This window comes from Martes martes, assembly GCF_963455335.1.
Source record: "Martes martes genome assembly, chromosome: 10".
NCBI classification, from domain to species: Eukaryota; Metazoa; Chordata; class Mammalia; order Carnivora; family Mustelidae; genus Martes; species Martes martes.
In genome coordinates, this window is record NC_137898.1 from 46,013,815 (window position 1) to 46,036,342 (window position 22,528).

Sequence of the window (22,528 nt, forward strand, 5' to 3'; positions counted from 1 at the left end):
CCGGGAAAGGTGCCTTCATGCCTTCTGGCTTTGGAGCAGCAGCAGGAAGGTGGAAGGAAAAATCGCCTCCAGACTCCCCAGCTACACAGGTTTTCAGCTCTAAACAAAAAAGCTCTGCTGTTTTTCTTCCCTGGATTAGAAATTTCCTGCTGCTCTGCAAATCTCCGAAGCCAAGAAATCCACTGCTTTTGGACAACTGGTGATTCCAGTCCCTTCTATTTTTTCCTGTTCTTCCCACTAACCAGCATGAAAGAAAATGAAAAACAAAACCAGTTTGGCCGTGTTTCCACTGTCCCAGGAAGAGGATTTTATGGGAGAAGGGAGAAGATTATTCAGCACATAGAGCTGGAGACGTCCAATGCATTTGCCCCGGGGAATCTGTCCGTCCATCAAGTTTGTCCCTCCCCCTCCCCCATTCTGCTCTCCATGTAAGCACACACATACAAGGGCCTCCACCCCCATAGGAAGGGAAGTCTCTGCCCAGAGGACTGGTACTAGCTCTTCTACCATCTTGCTTTGTGACCTCACACAAATTACTTCCCCATTTTGACCCATAGCCTCCTCCTCTGTTAAATGAGCAGAATCCCTCACCATCCTCCAACTTTGGCCAAAAGCGTCTCTGAGCCCGTGATCCCCGTCCCATGGAAAGAGGCAGGCAGGACGTGAGATAACCATCTGACTAGGAGTCCAGACCAAAGTGAAGAAGCTGGTCAGGTGTGGGTTTTCTGGAGCCGGCACCAGACTGGGGGACATGGGCACAGAGGGAGGGAAACACTTGGTTTGCCCCATCCCCATACAGACCAGACTCAAGGCACCTACCCCCTAATCCTGAGAGTACCACAACTGTCGCCAGGCTATTCCTAGCCTCTGTGCCTCTCTTCCATAAAAGTGTTCAACATCTTTCCTTGAAACTTGGTTGAGACATCTCCGAATGTCAGCCCCAGCCTCCCCAACCCTCCTGGCCAAAGTCCCTGACGGCCCATCTGCAGGCCTCACAGCCACTCAGGTCTGGGTAGTTGAAGAGCAGCCTCACCCTTACAACCTGGGGGAGGGGTATGGTAGCTGGAATTAGTGACACTGCCCCCAGGACGTCTGGGCCTGAGGCACCTGGGTCTACCACATCACTCGCTTCCCTCTGGCCCCGCCCATCTCATGCCATATGGACCCAACATACGCTTGGACTTAGGCTCCATTTCCCTGACCCAATCCCTCTGTCTTGGCGGAGTCCCGCCTGCTTTGCCCAGGCCAAGGCACATCCTTCTCTTGCCCACTCAGTTCCCCAGGGAGTGGGATCCTCCTCCTTCCACTTGGGTCCTGCCATGTGTGAAGAACCAAAAGCCCTAACCTTTGACACCACTCTGCACCCTATCTGTCTACCTCCTGCTCTGTTCTGCCCACTGGACTGTTGGCCACTCCACCCAGAACCTGCTGAGTGCCCCTTTGAGTCCTGCCCTACCTGGCCAGACTCCTCAATCCCTGCCCTCTTCATTAACTCTCACAGTCAACATCCCAGCAGTCCCTTCGGAGGGAAGCCTGGGGAAAGAGGTTCTCAGGGAAGAGGCCCGGGGGGCCTCCAGGTCGATCGGGTCCCACCCATGCCCCCCTGATTCAGGAACCTCACACCCCACCCCAGCCAGGCAGCTGCTCTCTCACCTTCTCCAGCTGGTGGACACCCTCTTCCACGCAGCAAATGGAGGCCAGCGTGCGCAGAGCCTGGGGGTATAAGCACCGGAAGCTGTCCTGGCGGCAGACCTTGAAGAGGGCTACAACCCCACCCTCCTGCCAAGAAAAGAGAAAATGTCACATGACCTCCCTGGGTCCCCTGTCCTGGGGCTAATGCAGGAATAACTGGCATCCCTCACCCAGGTGTGATTTTATTTCAGGTCTAGAAGGCAGCTGAATATGTCCCCCCAAAATACATTACTGGGGCATAAAGATTATTTTGAACTAAAGGTAATTGGGAAGAAGGAGATACCAGAGATCTCTGCCCTCCCCGTTTGCCTAAAAGGAGGACGCACATTTACAGAGCTATCCCCTTCCCCTTTCTACTGGGAAGGAGAAAAGTTAATCACCAGAGAAAACTTCAGAACCTTCTAGCATGGAGATGGCCCCAGGGGAATCTTCACAACAAATATGACTAACCATCCTTCATCCATTATTAGTTTTCCGTAGCTTTGCCTTATCACGATCTGCCAGCCCTAGAGATTCAAAGTTCTCAGGTTTCCTGTTCCCTGTTTTGTTATTTCTCTAAAATTGTTCTTTGCTATATAAGTACAAGTTCTAACCAACCCGCTGACTCACTCATCTCCGAGAGCTCCCTGTGTAGTCGTGATGTGATGTACGTACTAAGAAAGTTTGGATTGTTATTCTCTTGTTAATCTATCTTTTGTCAGCTCAATTTACAGGACACCAGCCAGAGAACTAAGAAGGTGGTAGAAAGAAAAGAGTGTTTCCTCTCCTATGGTTCCTAAACACACATATACACACACACACACACACACACACACACACACACACTCTTCCATGCTCACATACATGCTGCAAAGAAATGCTCCTTCCACAAGGAACATCACTCTAATAGTCCAAACTGGAGGAGGGACTCCCCAGATGCTTCGGGGACTGGGGTAGTAGGGTCTAGGCCAGACATATTTGAGGCGGCCAGGCTCAACACCATTCAACACCGCTTCCACTCAGCAGCCTGCCTCAGAGCAAGCCTAGAGCCCTCAGAAATAGATTCTAGAAGAAGCAAGCCTGAGGCAGGTGGAGGGAACTGAAGCCCAGGAGTCCAGTGTGGGTTCCCCCTCCTCCAGCAACCACCATCATTCCTCAGATCCTCCCAACCATGGCAGGTGTACAAAAAAGGAGTCTTATTTATATCAAAACTGCAATGTATTCTCATTCTGGGAGGGAAAAAACGCCAAGTCCAGATGGGTGAAATAATTCACCCAAATCTACACATCCTTGTTTTCCCTTCTTTACTCTGGTTTGTAAAAGGAAAAAAAAAAAAGAAAAAGAAAAGAAAAGAAAAAGAAACCTTCAGGAGCAATCACCCTAGCTGAGTGTGGACGTAGACTTCTTTTGTGACAGCTGGTCATGGAAACATGGTTCACTTGTGGAGACTTCACAGCAGTCTGGGAGGACTTCTGAGAAGAAGCCTGGGGTGAGGCACGCGTCCTAGGTGGTCATAGTCACCCTATAAAAAAATCACTGGAGCTTCCCCCAGGCCAGGCTCTCAGACCAAAGTGAGGGAGCCGACAGATCACAAAGCAGACCCACCAGAGTGCCCAGCAAACCGGTGGTAACACCCCCATGAATGTCCAGAGCAGGTGACTCTGGACACCCCCATCTGGCTCTGCCCTCTTTCCTCCCTCTGCCCCTCCCTGACGGCTGCAAGGGCGCCTGGAGGTGGCAGCAATCAGGAATGCGTGAACACTGACAGGAACTCGGTCTGGCAGGGCACCTGCCCTTAACCTTGGTCCTCCTGGCTCTAACTAAACCTGTTGCACTCTGCTCCCCAAACTGGGAAAAAAAAAAATAAAATGTTGCAGGAAGAAGAAGGTGAGTTCGGCAAAAATACCATTCCCTGTCAGATCTTTGTGAACTCTTTCAAGAAATAATATACCTCGCAACAGGCACCGTTTTGTGTTCTGGGAATGCAGCTGTGACTGACGGCGCAGATAATGAGCGAGGAACTGGAAGGAGCAGTAGCCATGACCATGACAGCCCGGCACAGAATTGTTGCAACAAGTCCCGAATCTTCCCAACCCGGCATCCCACAAAACTCAGCCCAGCAGCCCTTTCATTCTGAGAGTTCTGCTGCCTGTCACAGCAGGAACCCAGAGGAGTTCGTCATTTCCGACATTTTATCATCAGCTGAGAGCGGTCCTTAACTTTTATCTTCCCGCTTCCTTTTGGGGTAGTTCATCTGGTGGGGAAACAGCTTATTGTATAGACCTGGTGAATGCATTCATGCAGCCAGAAACTATTAATGGTGTATTATAAGCCAGATGCTGTGCCGAGCACTGAACAAGACTGTCTCAGGCCCGGTCCATATCGAACTCATGGTCCGACAACCCGTGTCATCATGGGATGACAGCTAATCTTTAAAGTGGGAAGAAATCCAGGTAGAGTGCGATGAAATGAGGGTGTGCAGGGTTAGAAGAACACAGCGCAGGAGCTCCTAACGTCATCTGAGAGAGGACTGTGGAAAGGTCAAACAGAAGTACTCGGATTGTAAATGCACGGCTCGACTCTGATAAAGATAGACTCTAGTGCGTGACAAGGTGCCCCCTCTCTGACTTGTCACTCCACAAACCTTTATCCCTGTCTTCCTGCTTTCTCATGGTCTCTGAGACAGCTGAACAGGGCTGCACATAAAGGTCTTATTCAGAGAGTCACTGAAGTAAAATCAAATTGCTTTTTAAAGTGAGAAGAAAAGAAACAGGAGCTCTATGGTCTCCCGAGCCAGCCTGGCTGGTTATTAAGGACCTGCCTCCACATACAAATATTTATATACATATAGGTGCTTATGTAGGTAGGTACATTTATATGTGTTTATATATGTATGTATACGTATTTTTATATGTGTATGCTCATATTTAAGCATATGTAGTAAAAATATTATTTCTATGTACAATGATAGAAATGATGGATAAATGATAGATACATAGATACATAAGTACATGGATATGATAGGTAGATCAATAAGTAGGTAGGTATTTACATCTGGAACAGACAACAAAGAAATGATAGCGAAGAATGACAGACTGAGAGCCGGGATCAATATGGCAGGCTTCCTTTGGCTCAGGAGACACTGAACCCAGCATATTTATATATTTAAGCCTCTGTACCCATCTGCATTGGATTCTCATTACATTGTTTCCCAAGCCTGTGAAAAATAGCTCTCTTTGCATTTTTAGCTACTGCAAAAGCTAAAGGGAAGAAATCCTAAACCCGGATTGCAGGGACTCTGGTTCAAACCCTGGCTTTGCTGCTGGTTAACTTTGACTAAAAATGGGGTCATCGTAGCTACACAGCCAAGCTGTCGGGGGAACAACTGAGTTAATGTATGTGAAGGGGCCCAGCTCCCAGGTCTGGATAGCCAGGAGAGAGTCAGCCTGTGGAAAGCTTCCTGGTTGGAAGAGGGTCTCAAATCCTCATGAAAGGGATCCTAAGAGTTGGGGCATGTGGAAGGGAGAGAAGGGGGGAGGCTGCCGAGAAAGTGGGATGGATCTGTTGTGTGGACACCCCTGGAGGCCCCTCCCGGACCCAAGAGCAGCACTCAGCTTAGAGTAGAGCCGGGAATCGCCTGAGCCGGCGGAATGGCACCGTTGGCTGGAGCTTGTTTAATTTTGTAGAAAGCGCTGGGCTCAAAGCCAAAGTGTATCATGGTAGGTATTATTCAGACAGACTTGGGATCAACTGTCAGAAAGCTAAGGAGGCCACTTGTAGGGTGTAGGCTAGTCGGGGAGGGGGAGTCATAGAGGAGCAGGAGAGGGGGTGATTTTGACAAAGCACAGGGGAGTTTGCTCGGCTCTGCCCTCAGGAAGGGGTGGGGCTGACCATGACCATCACAGGGAGGACTGGGTTTGTTCTTGGCCTTCAACGGAACTCAAGGGGCTGAGAGGACAGACCTCAGACAGGCTGCCCAAATCGTCTTCTGGAGGCAGCTCAGATGGATGAAGTGGCCAAAGGCAGACCATGCTGGGCCCCAGGGAGGTGGGTGAAGAAGGTCACTGCGAGCAGCCCTCCCACATTTGTCACAGTGTTGGGCACACTCAATGAGCATCGATAGTGAGGCTGCCGTGCAGAGGCGCTGTAGGGGGTACCAGGGACTCCCAGCTCCTGCGTCACTGTCAGGATTGAGAACCCAAGAACAGTGACTCCACTAGAGGAACCAGTGTCACCATCCTCCAGGCTGGAAAGATGGGAATCACCACTGAATCTTCTCTTCCCTTCAGCCTTCTGTCTGCTCTCTCCCAAGGGTTGGAGACATAAAAAGCTGAGATTAAGATTCTGGAGTCAGTAGGTCTGGTTAAAATACCAGCTTTGCCCTGAAAGCACATGACCTTGGACATGTTGTTTACCTTTTCTGTGAGCCTCTGTTCCCTCATCTTAAAAATGGGAATTATAACACGTCAGAAGGTCATTGGGAGGATCAGATGAAGTAGTAAATGAAAAGCTTAGCACAGTGGTTGGTGAAAAGAAAGGAGGCAGCAAATAATGAAGGTTGTAGAAGGGGGAGAAGGGCAGAAGGAGGAAGAGGAGAAAGGACTGCTAAGAGGCAGCTCAGAATACAAAGAGCATAGCCTTTGTTGCCAAGCGGTCAGTTTCAAATTCCAGCTCACCCACTTACTAGCTGTGTGACATCTAAAGCTCCCTAGTGATTCCAATACGCATCAGGGTTGAGAACTTCTGAGTCACTCTTTGGCCCAAGAGTCTAAAGGGTCAGGATGGAACAGGAAGTCACCACCGTGGGCTTGAGGATCATGAGCTCTGATTTAAAGAGACTTGGGTTCCAATTCTGACTCCACTCTTTATCAGTTGTGTGACCTTGAGTAAGACCCTTAAACCATGTCCTCAGTCATAGATGAGAACAACACCATACCTACTTCCTAGGATGGTTTTAGGATTTAAAGGAAATAATGTCTGTAAGGCATTAAGCATGCTGGACAGCAACACTCAAATGCTAGCCATTGCTGTTGTATACAATTTACTTCTTCCCTAAGCATTTACCCTCCTCTTCCAGATTTCTTTAAGGACTTAGATGGGTGATTCTGAGAGTGGCCAGACCTTGGAATTACCTGTAGGGATTGTTAAAATGCAGAGTCTCAGGTCTTACCCCAGGACCTCAGTAAATCTAGGTGGGGCAAAAAATTATCTGTGGTTTCCAAAACCCCCCTGGGGGACGGTGACAGAGCCAAGACAGGGAACCACTGAGCTACAGTGTCTTCCTGTGGCTGCCACGTGAAGTCGACTGAAAGACATAACTTTGCTTCCAATTAGATCACTGCTTCTATCTCCATGGCAATGTCATTTCTCAAGTTAAAAAAAAAAATAGTAAAAATGAAATAAGATCCTAGGGTTATCAATTGCCTGTATTTGCCCGAAGTGTTTGGACCCCAAGTTTAGGGGCAAATTAACCACGAAGTTAGCAAAATAAAACTTCCACCGTGGGGTGCCTGGGTGGCTCAGTTGGTTAAACATCAGATTATTGATTTTGGCTCTGGTCATGATCTTAGGGTCCTGGGGTCAAGCCCCACACTGGGCTCCCCACTCAGTGAAGAGTCTGCTCAGGACTCTCTCTTCCCCTCTGCCCCTCCCCACCGTGCTCTCTCTCTCTCTCAATAAAATAAATAAATAAATAAATAAATTTTAAAGAGAACCTTCCATTGTAATTGATGAAAACCACTGTCCTCCTCAATTTTTTCTTCCCCTCATATAGTATTGTAGTGGCTGCAAGTATTTTGGGCAACCATCAAGAACCTGAGTCAGGGGATGTGTTTTGTTTGGGTTTGTTGGGAAGGGTGGTTGACATTTCTAACAGATACCACATGAAGAGAATTATAGGGACTCTGGGGACCTAAGCTTTTCCCTTAAGTGGGAACTGAAAGCAGAGGGCCTAGCCACTACTAAAAATGGAGACATCGAGGCCCAAAGAGGAGAACTGACTCTTCCAAGATCGCACAGCAAATACATGCTAGAGGCAAGACAGACTTCTCGAGCAAGCTAGTCCCACCAAACTAGGTTCCTCCCCCTCTCCCCAGGTCCCTCACTTTGGCCACCAATTATCAGTTCACCTTTGCTATGATGCGGCACAAGGGAGCCCCCTCCTGGGTCAGGCTGAACAGGTTCCCTGTGGTGGATTCCGTGGTGTAGATGTTGTCTGAGGCATTGATTTTTCTCACCAGCGCCTAAGAAAAGAGAGCAGAGTCTGATGGTTGATGGTTACTCACTCCATCTAATCTTCCTTAATGGAATACCAGTGGGTACATGCTCTTAGAAGCCCCCTGGAATCTATAATTCCACCCCATCCACGGTCCCACTATGGGGGTGAGGAGGTATTCTAGCTTTGGGAAAGACACGAGTCTGCATGAGGTCCAAACTACGTTTCAGGAATATGGGATAATTTCAACCCCCCGGGACATGGACAGCAAATGTGCTCTTTTCCAGTGGATCAGAAAATCCGCTCTCAATCCTGACGGTCTCAGCAAGTATGCTTTGTTGTTCTACTGGCTTCAAATGAGAAGAGAAACCATCAGTTAAAAAAGCCATCAAGTTGAAAACCAATGAGTTGCTACGGCTATGACCAAAGACTTGGTTCATTGGCCTACGGCAAACTCCAGCTGGGTAATGGGTTCCGGGGTTGAGTCAAGAGAGGTAGTCCACAGTAGCTTAGTGCTCAGGGCACATCTCCATCATGGGTATAGCCAGGCCAAATGCAGCAACCCCAGGAGCCCTTTCTATCAAAGAGCGGGTAACTCAGGAACATCGGACTGCTCCAGGCTCTGGGAGTTAAGGCTTGAGGCGAGAAGGCTGGAAATGACTGAACATAGGACCCAGGGAGAACCAGGAAGAAAAGCAAATGGAAAACTCATCAACAAATGAGACATAAAGATTAGTTTAGCTTATTTCTGGGAAAAAGCTTTTTCACATATCTTGAAACTACTTCCTAATCAGCCATTTGCTTTGAAGCCTATGATTCATTGATTATAAAAGATTCCTACCTGCTAATTAATTCTAGCTGCTTGCGCTTCTCCTGGGAGATGTGGAGATAGTGATTCAGAAAGATCGCCTTGGGGGGCTTCATGTGAGAAAGTAACACCTCCAGAGCCGCAGCTCTGGGCAGCTACTCGGGAGGTTTCCGTTGCTATGTTATTTCAAAATATCAAAATGGATTTGTTTTTATTAAACCTAACGTTATGGGGGGGAAAAAAAAAAACACTTAGAAGGAAATGAGGAGATTGGAATTCTGATGCCAGCTCGCCTTTTCTACACAGTGTGTGGATGAGGAAGTGTGTCTGAGGTTGAAAGCAGGGACTCTGGAGCCAAAATGCCCGGGTGCAAATCCTGGCTTTGCCCCTTTTGCCCTTTCTCTCCATGTGCCCCAGAGCAAGTAACTCAGCCTTCCTAGCCACAGTTTCCTTATGTGTGAAGTGGGGGAGAAATAACTGTGCCTGTCTCCTAGGGTGGCTGTACCCATTTCTTAAGGTAACCAATATAGAGCCCATATACATATATACAGAGAGAGAGAACTTTTTATATAGGAACACTATATATATATATATATATATATATATATATAATGACTTGTAAAGGTACTCAGCATGTGAAAGCAAAATAAAATTGTTAGCTGTTATTATTTTGTGATCTTGGGCAATACACACGCTGGGCCTCAGTTTCCCCATCTGTAAAATGATTAAAATTAAGTGGGTTTAGGGCCCAGATAAACTGGACTCTCCTTTTCTTTATCCAAACTCCTAGAATTTTTCACATACACAATACGCTAATCCCCTACGTAAAGCAGTCTAAGATTAAGTGGGTATTTAATCAAGCTACATTAAATGTAAAAATTATTCTCTAAGATTTGATAGATGCCTCTTGTAAGGGATTCGACAAAAGGTAAAATTAATAACCAAGATTTGTCACTGCAGAGCTGTGTAATGAACGCATTTCTTAGAATCCTCCCCCAGCATACTGTAAGCAGTTACGTAAGTGATAATGACGCTCGCATGAAAATGCCGATTTCATATATTGGGGTCCTGTACCTAAATCATAATTACTCAGTGTTCTTGATTAGTGTTTGCACTTGAAGCAAATTAGCATGATGTTAAACAATTCAATCCAATGTCTTTTGCAATCATCTGCTCACATTAGACCATTTATGCCTGAGAATAATTTGTTGCTAATGCCTATACACACATACACCGTAATTATACCTCAAATCATCTTGGTGAATCAGCTCTCTGACAATGAAAAGTTGTAATCATCCTTTTCACAAAGATAAATTTGGAAGAATATGAGATTAAAGGCTCCACTGAAATCGTCAAGGCCCTAAGCATCACAGTATGTTCAGAGCCAGAAGGGCCCTTGGCAGTCTCGTCCAACCCTCACTTAACACTTCAGGAAACTGAGACGCAGAAACCTGACCAAGGTCATGCACGTGATGTGTGGTGGAGTTATTTGGACCTTAACTCCTGTGAATCCAACTTCCTGTTTTCCAAAGTCAGTGAGTTCCTCTCCCTCAAAGTCGGCAGGACCCCAACTGGACCAGCAAAGACAGAGGTCTCAAGACAAGGAGAATACCCAGCCTCATTAGCAGCTCTCACCAAACTAGAGAGCGGGTCTCCTTCCTGGCTCCCATTAGCATCTACAGCCCTCTACCCTGGGGTAGCCAGAGCTCTTGCTGCCGGGGGCAGCATTCACAGACAGCCCCCAGCAACTTCCCCTCTAGATCTATCCCATGTCCTTGTTGAGGCCATAGCTCCCTAAGCCACTCCAGCTGTGACTGATCACAGTAGGGACACTACTGACACCCACTCCAGCTGTGACTGATCACAGCAGGGACACTACTGCCACCCATGGGTGTTGGGGGGACTCCTCTAACAAGACTTTGGCCTGAAAATTCACGTCTCTTCCAATTCATGTCCTCCTTCACCCTTTTATTTCTGTTTTCAGACCTGCAACATGGTTTTTCATGCCTGACCCCGCTTCCTTCCCCCCCCCCCGCCCCCGCACCCTGTATTCTGGACAGGCAGCTCCCCCCACTTTATCCTAGACAGGCATTTATCCCATCCTATCTTGGTGTCAGCTTCAAACTACCACAGTCTCTAAAATCAAGATTTGTCAGGCAATCAAGAAGGAACTGAAGAAGTGTCAAAAATACGCTTCACCCTGTATTGTGAGAAAAGTGGTAGAAAAGAGACAAAATAAAGGAACAAAGATTGATGAAGCTTAGTGACAGAAATATTGTTTTAAAGACAGAGTAGGCAGAGAGGAAACAATAAAAAAAAAAACCCAACAAAAAAAAACTCAGAATCTTGAAGATCAAGAGAAAGGGATAAAAAGAATTAGGGAGATGCACACCACCTAGCCTCTCTAAATAAGGAATCCAAAAAGGAAAAAAAATATTTTTAATTGTCTCCCAGTCAGAAAGAGCAGTTGCAGCCCAGGGAAATTGATCAGGAGAGGTAAAGTCTCATACATCAGCCTGGAATGAGTTCCTCAGAGGGAGCCATGCTCTAGCTAAAGCTTCAGATAGAGAATCCATAGCTGGGCATACTTAGGGCAGCCCAGCCATGCCAAGGGATTACATAAATGTGGGCAGATGTGACAGGGTGTGATAGATTAAACATGGCCACATATTCTTTGCTACTCCTCCCATAGACAGGTAGGCTCTGGTACCACCTCTGCCACCACCATTTAAATCTGGACTGGCCTCAGTGACCTGCTCGAACAATAAAAGCCAGCAGTTGGTAGAAGGAATGTTCTAGAACCTCCAAGGCTAGCTCACGAGACACCTTGAAGCTGCCCCCAGGCTTCTTGGAACATTCTTTTCAGTGTTCCAAGATACCATGTAAGACATTTGGGAACTCTGAGACTGTCATATGTAGGATCCTTGATCAGTGCTCTCAGCAGACACTGGCTTTCCCCCAGTCCCCTCCAAGGCACTACACATGCGAAGAAGCTTTCTACAACTTCCCGAGCCATCTGCTAACTGAATAACACCAAGTGACCTCTGTTGATGCCACACAGAACAGAAGAATCACTCAGCCAGGCTCTGCCCACATTCTTGACCCTTCAGATGATAAGATATAATAAAAATGGTTGTTACGCTCCAATAGAACCCTGGAAGACAGAAGACTACAGAGAACAGCATGAGATATCTAAAGGATACCTAGATAAATTTCTAGGTGAAAGGTTTTGAAAATGAGCATACAGTATTGTTGGTGTCCTCAGAGAATATATTGGAGAAATGCATGAATCAAGCATCTCAGGAAAGGCACAGAAAGACTGCACATACTAAAGAGAAGACAGACAAAATCATAACTGAATCCAGGCTTGGATTAGTTATTGTTCTGATGGGAAAATATCTCCTGGGTTGGAATATCCAATTTAGGAAGGCAAATGAGGATAAATCTCTTGGAATTGGAGGTTTGGGGCAAACACAGACCTTAATTGATTTCATTTTTCTCAGTAAGGCAAATTCCAACATCTAGAAGAGTTGTTTGTTTTGTTTTGTTTTGAAAAACAAAAGAATGTTCCAGAAAGGAAAGAGAAGTCAACGTGGTAAAGCTGCTCAAATCCAGCAACTAGTGTTTATTCTATGAGTTAGATAAAGAAAGAGACCAACATGAGACGCAGGGTAAACTTCAGAAATTCAGCAGAGTCTTCCTGAAAGGAGGTGGGGATTAACAGAAGGAGAGAGAATCCTGGAAGCGTAGTTCATTAATGCCAAAAAAAAAAAAAAAAAAAAAAAAAAAGATGTAGCAGAAAGAAATGCTACTCAAAGTTAACATACTCTAAAGATATGGAAAGACTGTGTTCTGAGAAGCGCATGGCAGAAGGACTGGTCCTCACAAGGCTATAAAGGTCCAGACTTCAGGAACATCACAGAAAACCCTCCTTATAGACAGGGGTTTTAGGGCTGAAGCAATTCTCCAGGAAGAGGCAGGGATGATAGCCTTCATGATGTAGAACTAGAATACCTGTGTATTCTAATGCAGTTTGTATTTTCTTATTTAGCTCTAAATGAATTTTGAAAAACATATGACCCCTTACACATTTTTAATTTGACAGGTAAAATTTTTCATCATAAGTTTCAAGAACAAAGTTGGAAAGGATGTAATTTCCAGTAGGTTGTAGATATCGACATAAAATAAGACCATTACATCACTCTTTTGGATGTGTTCAGTGGAATTTAAATACCAAAACAACTTGATGCCCTCATCATCCCCTTAAAAATGTATGAATAATCTCTTTCCTTAACATTGTGAGCATTTTGCATCTTTTCTTTTCATCCTTTAATTTATGTTCCCAATCCAATCCCTCCTGAGAATTTTATCTTAATGTAATATATTTAAGTTTCAAAGTGTTTTAGGGATCACCTTTGTCATATTTATCACTGACATTTGAAATACCATTTTATTTCCTGCGACTATCAGGCTCTAAGTGCTTAAAAACACTCTATCCTTGGGGCACCTGGTTGGCTCAGTCCAGCTCTTGGTTTCAGCTCAGGTCATGATCTCAGGGTCATGAGATGGAGAACCACATCGAGCCCCACATGGGCTGGGCACTCAGAGCAGAGTTCGCTTGAGATTCTCTCTCTCCCTCTCTTTCTGCCCTCCCCCTGCTTGCCCTCAAAATAAATAAATAAACAAATAAATAAATAAAATCTGAAAAAAATACTCTCTTCTTGGTTGAGTTATTGTTATAATTATTATCAGTACAATTGGTCCAAACGTAAATTGTAAATTCTGCTTAATAATGATAAATTATAAAAATTAAAATGTTATTATAAATATATGTCTTAATGAGATAAATGAGGCTCTGTATCCTTTTTAGGGTTTCTCATTAATTAATATGTGATTGAATATTGACTTAATGCTCTACTTTTAGATGTAAACCCTGAAAAATCTCATTCCCATAAATCCATAGAGAGGAATGGAAAGGGTTTACACAGCCAAGTTGTTCAATCCTTTAAGCACATTCTGAGTTACATCGTCAAACACCATTTTTAATGATCTGCCAGTTGATAACTCCTTTAAACTGGTAAAAGCAAAGAATTGGAAACCACTTGACTTGTAAAAGCATTTGTTACCCAATCATTAAAGTTGTTCATTAACTATCTCAGTTTCTGGCAAGAAGTCCAAAAGTACTTTACCAAGACTTATCAAATACTTATTAATTATACTCACTGCTCTTTCACTTGGAGTACCTTGGGTTATCCAAATTATTCAGAAAGGATTAGGAAAATCAAAATATTATTACTTTCATTGCCAATATAATTTTTAGTAAAATATTTGTGCTTGTTTCAAATATGTTTTATCAAAACCTTGAAGCTACAGCTTTTGCTTACTTAATTTATGGAAAACGCCCACCCTATAAACTAATTGGCAGACAGTTCTTTCAGCCAAGCCAATCAGCCAAGACAAATTTTTTTCAATACAGACCTGACTTCATTTTTAATTACAAAATGTTTTGATATGTTTCAAGAAACACTAAAACAACACTGACAAATAATTATAGAAATCATTCTCCAAGGGAAAATGCTAAAAACTGTTAATATTAAAATAATGTAGAGCTAAAATAAAATTTGGTTTTATTGTATATGTTATAAAGCCAAGATAACACAATTTACTAAACTTTTAATAATGCAAGGTCATACGTAGCTAGTATTTTTTCAGTAAATATGTGGGTAGGTATATATATTGAAATCTGGTGTTCATTATAAGGAATAATTAAAATTTGAGAATAAAAACATTAGAAATCGGGGTACCTGCGTGGCTCAGTGGGTTAGGTGTCTGACTCTTGACTTCAGCTCAGATCATGATCTCGAGGTCGTGGGATTGAGCCCCATGTCGGGCTCCATGCTGAACATGGAACCTGGTTAAGATTCTCTCTCCCTCTCCCTTTGACCCTCTTCTCACTTCTGTGTGTGTGCTCTCTCTCAAATAAACAAACAAACAAACAAATAAATACATACATACATAAGTATTAGAAATCATTTGATTATTTTTAGGACTCTGATGATCAGACTTCCCTACATATTTAAAGAAGGAAAAAGGTATTTACTGCTTAAATCTAATTAGTCCAGCTGCTAGCAATTAATTTCATCTTTTGCTAACAAGAAGCAGAAATTAGTATAAATATCTCAAAAATATGTTGACAAAATAAGCTTTAACTGTTTTCTTAAATAATGTGTACCAAATCTGACAAAAAAGAAAAATCATGTAAAACTTGCATCTGTGGATTTTATCCAATATTATCTTGAAAAATTCAGTCACTCTCAAAAGTATTCCAGCATTTAAAAGAATCAGTATCATTAACCTTTAGAATCCTTGGCTCTTCAAAGATGTTTTTCTTTCCAGTGAATGACATATCCTAGGTTTGAGTATGAGATATAGTTAAAAGGAATTGCTTGCATTTAAATTTGTGCCCCCAAAAGCCATTTTGAGTGCTTGATGTGTCAGACCAGCTCTCTCTTTGCTTTGTCTAAGGAGACAATCTGGGAGTAAATACAGATAGAAGGGATATGATAAATTGAAAACTTTCAAACCCACTCCTCCTATGCACACACACACACACACACACAACCATTCTACCATATATCTCCACACTGGGCAAAACAGATAATTTCTAATGCCTTTCTCAACAGAAATATGTAAGAAAAAGCACAGAAATAATTCATGGAGGCCTATGGGTTTATGGTTCAGGAATGAAGGCTTCTTCTTTGATCTCCCCAGTCTTACTGCTACTCCAAGGTTTTACACAGCAGGGCAATGTACCATAACATTTGGGATGGGTGGGAGTACGTCCTTCTTTTGGAAAGTAATAGAAGGGATGTTAAAAACTGCATATTATTGGGAGGATCGTTTTGGGAAAGAAACAAGAACTGAAGATCTGGGCATTGATTTCCTTAAAAGTATATATGCTTGCATTTCTCCTGGTAAATCTTTGAGAACCTGGAGAATGCAATGCCTTTGAAGTGGTTTGGAAACTTCTAGCCTAAGTCACTTAAAGCAGCCCAAATCAATGCACCCCGGGGTGACAGAAAGACAGTGTTTAGAGGAGAGCTAGAAATTAAGAAATGTTGAAAATGCTGGATGGGAAAGTATGCAAACCAGGCAAGTCACTGGGAAGAGATTCTAAGTGCCTGATTTTGCAGGAAGAAGTAAACATATCAAATGCCCTTCTATAAAGAAGGAGCCATTTTTTCCCATATATAGTAAACATCATGCCACAGTTAACCTAGGGTGGATGCTTTCCCCCCAGTGAGTGAATTTCCACAAAACCTTGTGGATGATGGACACCTGAGATAAACTGATGTCCTGCTACAGACGTTATCAAGATGCTGCCCATTCCCAACCCTCTTTCGTTCAGCTGCAGGTAAGTATCTGTTAAGGCCTTCAGCAACCCAAGACAGAGTCCCAGCATGAAATGTTGCGTGGAATTCCTGCCTTAGGGACCAAGGATTGGTCTGTTTTAACTTTCTGTGAGTGCAGGGGTAGTGCTATTATACTATTGGGTATCCAAGGTACGAACTCTTCCAAGTATGGCTGGGAAAGACCAGGACAAACTGAGAAGCCTGGGAGGAGCCCCTCCTTGCTAGAGAGACAGCCCAGACCGTAGCTTCCCAAGAAAACAGGACCACACACACACACTGGAATGAGACCCTTCTGGCTAAGATGAGCACAGTAAGTAAATGGAAGAGAATTATATTAACCTAAGTACTTGGGACTTTGAATTATTCCCACAGGTAAAGGGATGCGGGGTTTTTTGTCTGTTTGTTATATTTTGTTTATGTTTTTGTTTTTGTTTTTCATACCGTTTTTTGTTGTGGTGGTGGTTGGTTTTTTTTTTTTAAACCTTTTTCTTTAACTTTATTTTCTCTCTGGGAACTTTACAATGAGACACACTATTTCCAAATTTTGGACATCTTTATATTTCTCATCTGGCAAGTACAGATTATCTTTATGTTACAATTTAGTTGCATTGCAGCTTCTGATTACCTATATAGGACAACATAGGTAGCAAAATCTGACAGTGGGAAATAGGACAGGAAAGCAAATTTTGAGATTTAGTTACAAATCTTCCTAGAGCTAACTTAATGGCTCTAACATCATGAGTCATTTTCAAGCCTTCTGCGAGCAGAGTGTAAATTTCCCACTACGATTCCAGAAGGATCTACAAAGAAGGAGGGGTTGCTATTTGGAAGAATGGCTTCATGAAGGTGGGAAATATCTTTCCCACTGGCAGCTGACCTCCTCCCCCAAGGTGCTCAGCTGCACTCCCGCTTGACCACAGCCCAATGGATAAGGCCACTGAGACAGTAGGACGGAAACTATCACTACTAAGGGGCAGTTCTTGGTCCCCACTACTCCTGTTCCCTAGGTAGAGATTTCAGCAACACACCCCTGCTAGCGTCACTCCCTACCTTTTTAGGTCACCCTACTGAGAAGGTGGGGATGAGTTCGTGAGTTTGGGAAGAAGGAGCTGAGGACATGGCACCTGTCTCTCTTAGGAAGTGTCCCTCAGGTCTGAGTTCTGTTACAAGTTAGGTGTTTTTCCCTCAGGTGAGGCCTGAGGCTGACCATCTTTGCCTAGGACAGGGAGGGGAAATTTAGCTGTGAGATAAAGTTTGAACTAGTTCATTTAGCCACAGAGCCAAAGATACATTCCCTAATCAGTTTTATTAGAATAAAGATGTTATTTTAAACTAAAATCAAAAGTAATAGATGGAATGAAAGGATAAATTAATATAATATCTACCCACATGAACCTGAGTCAAGGAATCAAAGGTACAGCTAAGAGTCAATTTATTCAATAGAGTCCCCTTTATTTTAGAGTAAATCAATTTTTATAAGGCTTCTCTTACCTCCCACATAGCTAATCCTTTATTCCCAGATAGATTAATCATCAATGTTCATTAATTTCCTATCGGTGGCTCCTGACATTTTAACTTTAAATTCTTCCATACCCACCAAATAGTTAAATTATCTTAATACACAATTCATTAGGTGACCAGGGGCTCTTTTAGCAAAGCGTGCTGCGAGCTTCCCTTAAGGCAGAGAAAACCTTGATTGAAGAAAGCAGCTCACTGAGTCAGAAAAGCCCACTGGTTCCTTATGTGTCGTTTCATTTAATCCTAATGACAACCCACTGCAGACGTGAGGACAGGAAGTAACTGCCCCAGGTCTGCATATCCAGTAAGTAGCACTGGTGGGATGTGAACCCTGATATGCTCCAGACCCCTACCCCACCATCCCCACATCATAGAATTCCATACTACCAAGATTGGAAGAGACCTTGGAACTCATTCATCCCCTGCCAGTGTCCTCCAAGCCTAGCTTGGCCTGCTAAGGGACTGGACTTCCAAACACCGCCCCCTGCAGGACAGCCCTGTCATTTCACAAACCCCTCTCTACATAGAACATCCTCTAGATTTGATGGCTGACCTGAGCACCTTCTTCCCTTAGGGGTCCCCAAACACAGAACGCTGGAGGTGACAGAGTGTACATCTCTGGACAAAACATTCTCTGCTCCTCCACCACTCCCACAGACCTTGATCTTCTGCCTCTCCCCCACCCTTTCAGGAACCTCCTCAGAGTACAGCCATTGCCAGTGATGCGTCTGGGGCCTGGAACTGGACATGACATTCCAGGATGGAGCAGACCAGTGCAAAGTAGTGCTAGATTGCTGCTGCCCTATCGTAAGCATTGTTCTACCATAGATTATTTTTGTGCTAGGTGGCGATAGGGAAGGTGGCAAGGCTCTGCTTGAGAACTTCCGAAGGACAAAAAATGTTTTGACCAAATTGCATTTCCTGAAACACCAGCATCCCAGAATAATTGATCAGGTGCTTTGAGAAGAAAAAAGGATTTGTCATGACTATGAAAGTTTGGAACATACAGCTTAGTATTCAGTCTTTATTGAGTGCCTAATAAAGAGGTACTACCCTGGTCACCAGTTATATACCCATGAACAAAACAAACCCAAATCCTTGTCTATGGGAGCTATAGATCAGACAAGAAATACTATGAATGTGTGAAGATCTTTTAGAAGACTCCCAGTGCAGAAGAGCATATCATAGGGGAAATTCCGATGCAAGGACACAGACTTAAGTCCCTTTATGTCAAGAGACCTCAAATATAGGATCCTCATATAATTATTAACATCCTAGGGAATATACTGGTCACCAGTTAAGAAACACATGCTTACAACACTGAACAAAGAGCACCTTGCCTTCAGCCAATGTATCTCCTTATGTTACTGCCATCTGTATGGAAACATCCACAAACACACATACATGCACACACACACACACACACACAACTAAAGATCAGTCAAAATGTATGAAGAGCATGGCGAGCCCAAACAAGAGGAGGGTGTAGCAGATACCACGGTGCTCACTGGGAGGAAAGGGGGGCTTATTGGAAAGCTAAGGAATATACAGAGGAATGCAGGGCAGGCAAGGGGAGGGAGGCCGATGCGGGACCAGATTTTTTTTTTAAGATTTTATGTATTTATTTGTCAGAGAGAAAGAGCACAAGCAGGGAGAGCAGCAGGCACAGGGAGAAGTAGGCTCCGCACTGGACAAGGAGCCCAATGTGGGACTCTATCCCAGGACCCCAGGTTCTGACCTGAGCTGAAGGCAGAGGCTTAACTGACTGAGCCACTCAGGCTGGTGGAGGGTGGGGGGTGCAAATTCTAAGAGAGGAGCAGCTGATCCAGCTCAGCTCCCAGGCCAAGCCTCAGTGACCCAGGTGGTCAGACCTGGGAATGGGCAGGATTTAGCTGGGGAAGCAAAAGGACCTAGATCAGGAATTCCACTACAAACAAGATCAGGATGAGGGAAAAACCAGAATAGGCCCAGAAACCCCAGGAAAACAGCTACATAGCCCACAAGGTCCAGGCAGACTCCTTGGCAGCCCAGGGAGCTCTCCCCAGGATTCTGACCTAGACCATGCACTCTACCCCTTTGACTCCTGGTAGACTACTTCCAAACCCAGCTGACTTCTGTTTATAATTCAACATTACTCTTCAAGGTTATCCCTTTTTGTTGAACCTGGTAGTTCCAGGAGAAAGGGCACACAAGTCACATAAAAAGCATCGTCAGCACCGGCAGTCCTCCTCAAAAATACCTCCAGGCTCCCCTCGTCCCCATGACTACCTTCAATATTCTCACTCTTTGCTCCCTTGGCTTTTTCACCCACTTCGGCCCCATGTCCCACAGGGTCCCTCTGGGACTTGAGAGCTCAGTGTGGGACACTGGCCCCAGCTTAAGCCACTACTCACCGGGACATGCACAGGTCAGCATTTGCATGTCAACTCCAAGGCCAGCCCCAGCAGCACCCCGCCCCCCGCCACCCCCCCCCCCCACTTGGCCCTTCCTTCCCTTCATCCCAGGCCCCTGGGACAGAGCGGCCTCTGCAAATCTCTGGGGTGGGAAGGGTGAGAAAGCCTGGGGCCAGACGCGCTGACCAAGCAGGTGAACTAGACCAGAAGAGCCTGTACCCTGTGGAAAATGAGCCGGACAAATAAGAAGGAGAAAAAGGAAAGTTCCGGGCTCTATGGAAAGGCTGAGTCTGGAGAGAAGCTGATAGGGGAAGAGACTTGCTATTTGTGGAAGGCTTTTATTTGGTGGTGGGAAAAGAATGGCAAATATGTAACACAATATTTCTGTAACTATAAATAACACGTAAATACCTTTCATAATGAAAACCTTATGGAATCTGCTTTTCTGGGAGGTTTTTAAAATAGGAAAAGGCAACGGAGGGAAATCACATATATTTAACCCACACTGTGTTGTTTGCTTAATCCTCTCACTTTTCTTCTGGGGAAGGTTTTCACTTTGTAGGTGAAGAAAATGAGGCCTTTGAGACGTTACGGAACTTGATCAAGGTCTCACAGTGAGCCATAGTTTGAAATTTCGTAGATCTGGTTCCAAAGCCCTCATTCTGCCTAGAGGCACGAGCCTGCCTAGAGGCAGGGGCTAGACTATCTGACCTTTCTAAATTCTTTTCTATTGCCAGATTTCTGGACTTGGCTTGTTCCCCACAGCTGCCTCAAGTCTTTCAGGACAATACAGACATGTTGTGTGTACTGTAGACAATAGCAATAGAGATTTAAGGTAGTAGGGACAATACTGAGAGAACAGCTGGGAAATGCTTCTGCCATGGCCTCATGTGACCTTAGGTAAGTCTCCTTCCTCCCTAGGCTCCAGTTCTCACATCTAGAAAATGCAGATTTGGGCTAACTTGGGAAGCCTCTAGCTCTAACAGTCCTGTTTCCTAGGTACTGGGGTTCATTTTGGTAGCCTGAGGATGTGCCCCAAGAAAGGCATGTCAGAGCCTCCCCCAGCCTGGCCCGGTGCCTCGGCCCCACCCCCACTCCCACCCCAGGAGTCCACTCGAGCACCCCCGTCCATAGCCCAGCCTGCACCCACCTGCACCTCCCGGGTCAGCGCCAGCTCCAGCAGCTGGCCGAAGTGCTGGCCCAGCGTGCTCAAGGTCTCACTCACACAGGCCTTCATCGACTTCAGGACATGCTCATTCTCAACCTGGAGGCACCTGGGGAAAAGAAATCATGGCGTGGGCCCCCTGGATGGGCACGTATTCAGCCCAGAGCCATTGCAGGAGCCAGATCTGGGCCCGCCGCAGGCTTGCGGGTGGTGCGAGGGGCCTAGGAGGACGTCATCAGCTCCAGGGGAGTCAGAGATGGAATATTTCACAACTGGCTCATCCTCTGGCCTCCTAGTGTTCAGAGAAGTGCTGGTCAAAATGGGAGCTAACAGCCCACATCACTAGGAAGAAAGGCCAGCAGCCAGTGGTCAGACCCCGTCCTCTGGGCTCCTCCCTGAGAGAACCCGCCATCACTGCACCAGGGTCTAGGGGTGGGGGTGGGAACTGCAGGGGGGAGATTGCTGGTGTCGCCAGGTCGGCTGGTGCACGGTAATACTCACGACCTTTGAAGAAATGGCCATCTACAGTGGTTGTCTACAGAAAGGAGCCTTGAAAATTTTCTCCCCAGGTGGAAAGAACAGGGGGTGGATCAGGTTTAAATATACCCCAAGGGCCGGAGAACGTTCTACTGGAAGCCCAAAGACGCCACAGGTCCTAAGGGAGACGAAGTCCCATGTTTCTCTTACAGGGCGTGGGGGCTGGAAAGGGTAAGGACAGTGGGTGTGCATACATGTGAGGCTGAGCATCTGTATGTGTCTGAGTGTAAACATGTACATGTTGACGTGTGTGAGATACAGAGAAGAGGGTGTGAGTGTATTTCTGTGAATATATGAGTGTATGTTTATATATCTACGTACAGGAAAGAATGTCTGTGAGATCCTTGTCTATGTGTCTGTGAGTATAGGCTGTGAGTGTCTGCTTTCACTTTGTCGTGACTTTGGGGTTCAGGTTGGGGAGTTTCCCAAAGCTACAGGAAACCTTTTCCTTTTTACTAACCCTCAATAATCCTCTTTTTTCCTATGCATGGGCCTCTCCTCTTTTACATTCTCTCTAGGGCCTGAAAATGGGGCAGAAAAGCCCAAAGGAGTCTTCCAAGGTTGCTGATGAAAGTCAGCAAAAGGAAGCTTCCAGACCACCACCAGCCCCCCACCCCACTCCCTCTTTCCCCCTGGAAGAAGATACCGGCCCCTTCCCCTGACTGAGGACAGGCTGTCCAGTCTCATCCAGCAGCCAGGTTTACCTCTCTGTGATTGCTGAGAGCTCTGAGCATTTCTCCATTAACAGTTTCTCAATCTGTGGAAAATAGAAGAAAGGTTATTCAATTCAACAAGCACTGGTTGAGGACC

At 45.2% G+C, this 22,528-nt stretch overlaps 1 protein-coding gene across 1 annotated transcript in view; it reads right to left on the bottom strand.

The window, feature by feature from the left end:
• INSC (INSC spindle orientation adaptor protein) overlaps positions 1–22,528 on the bottom strand; it is an 86,900-nt gene that overhangs the window by 40,924 nt on the left and 23,448 nt on the right. The window contains exons 3-6 of the mRNA XM_080816914.1: positions 22,423–22,475; positions 21,167–21,290; positions 7,800–7,913; positions 1,654–1,779 (exon numbers count right to left, since the gene is read on the bottom strand). Of these exons, the coding sequence (XP_080673040.1) occupies positions 1,654–1,779; positions 7,800–7,913; positions 21,167–21,290; positions 22,423–22,475 (417 nt within the window). The remainder of the gene's footprint in view (positions 1–1,653; positions 1,780–7,799; positions 7,914–21,166; positions 21,291–22,422; positions 22,476–22,528) is intronic.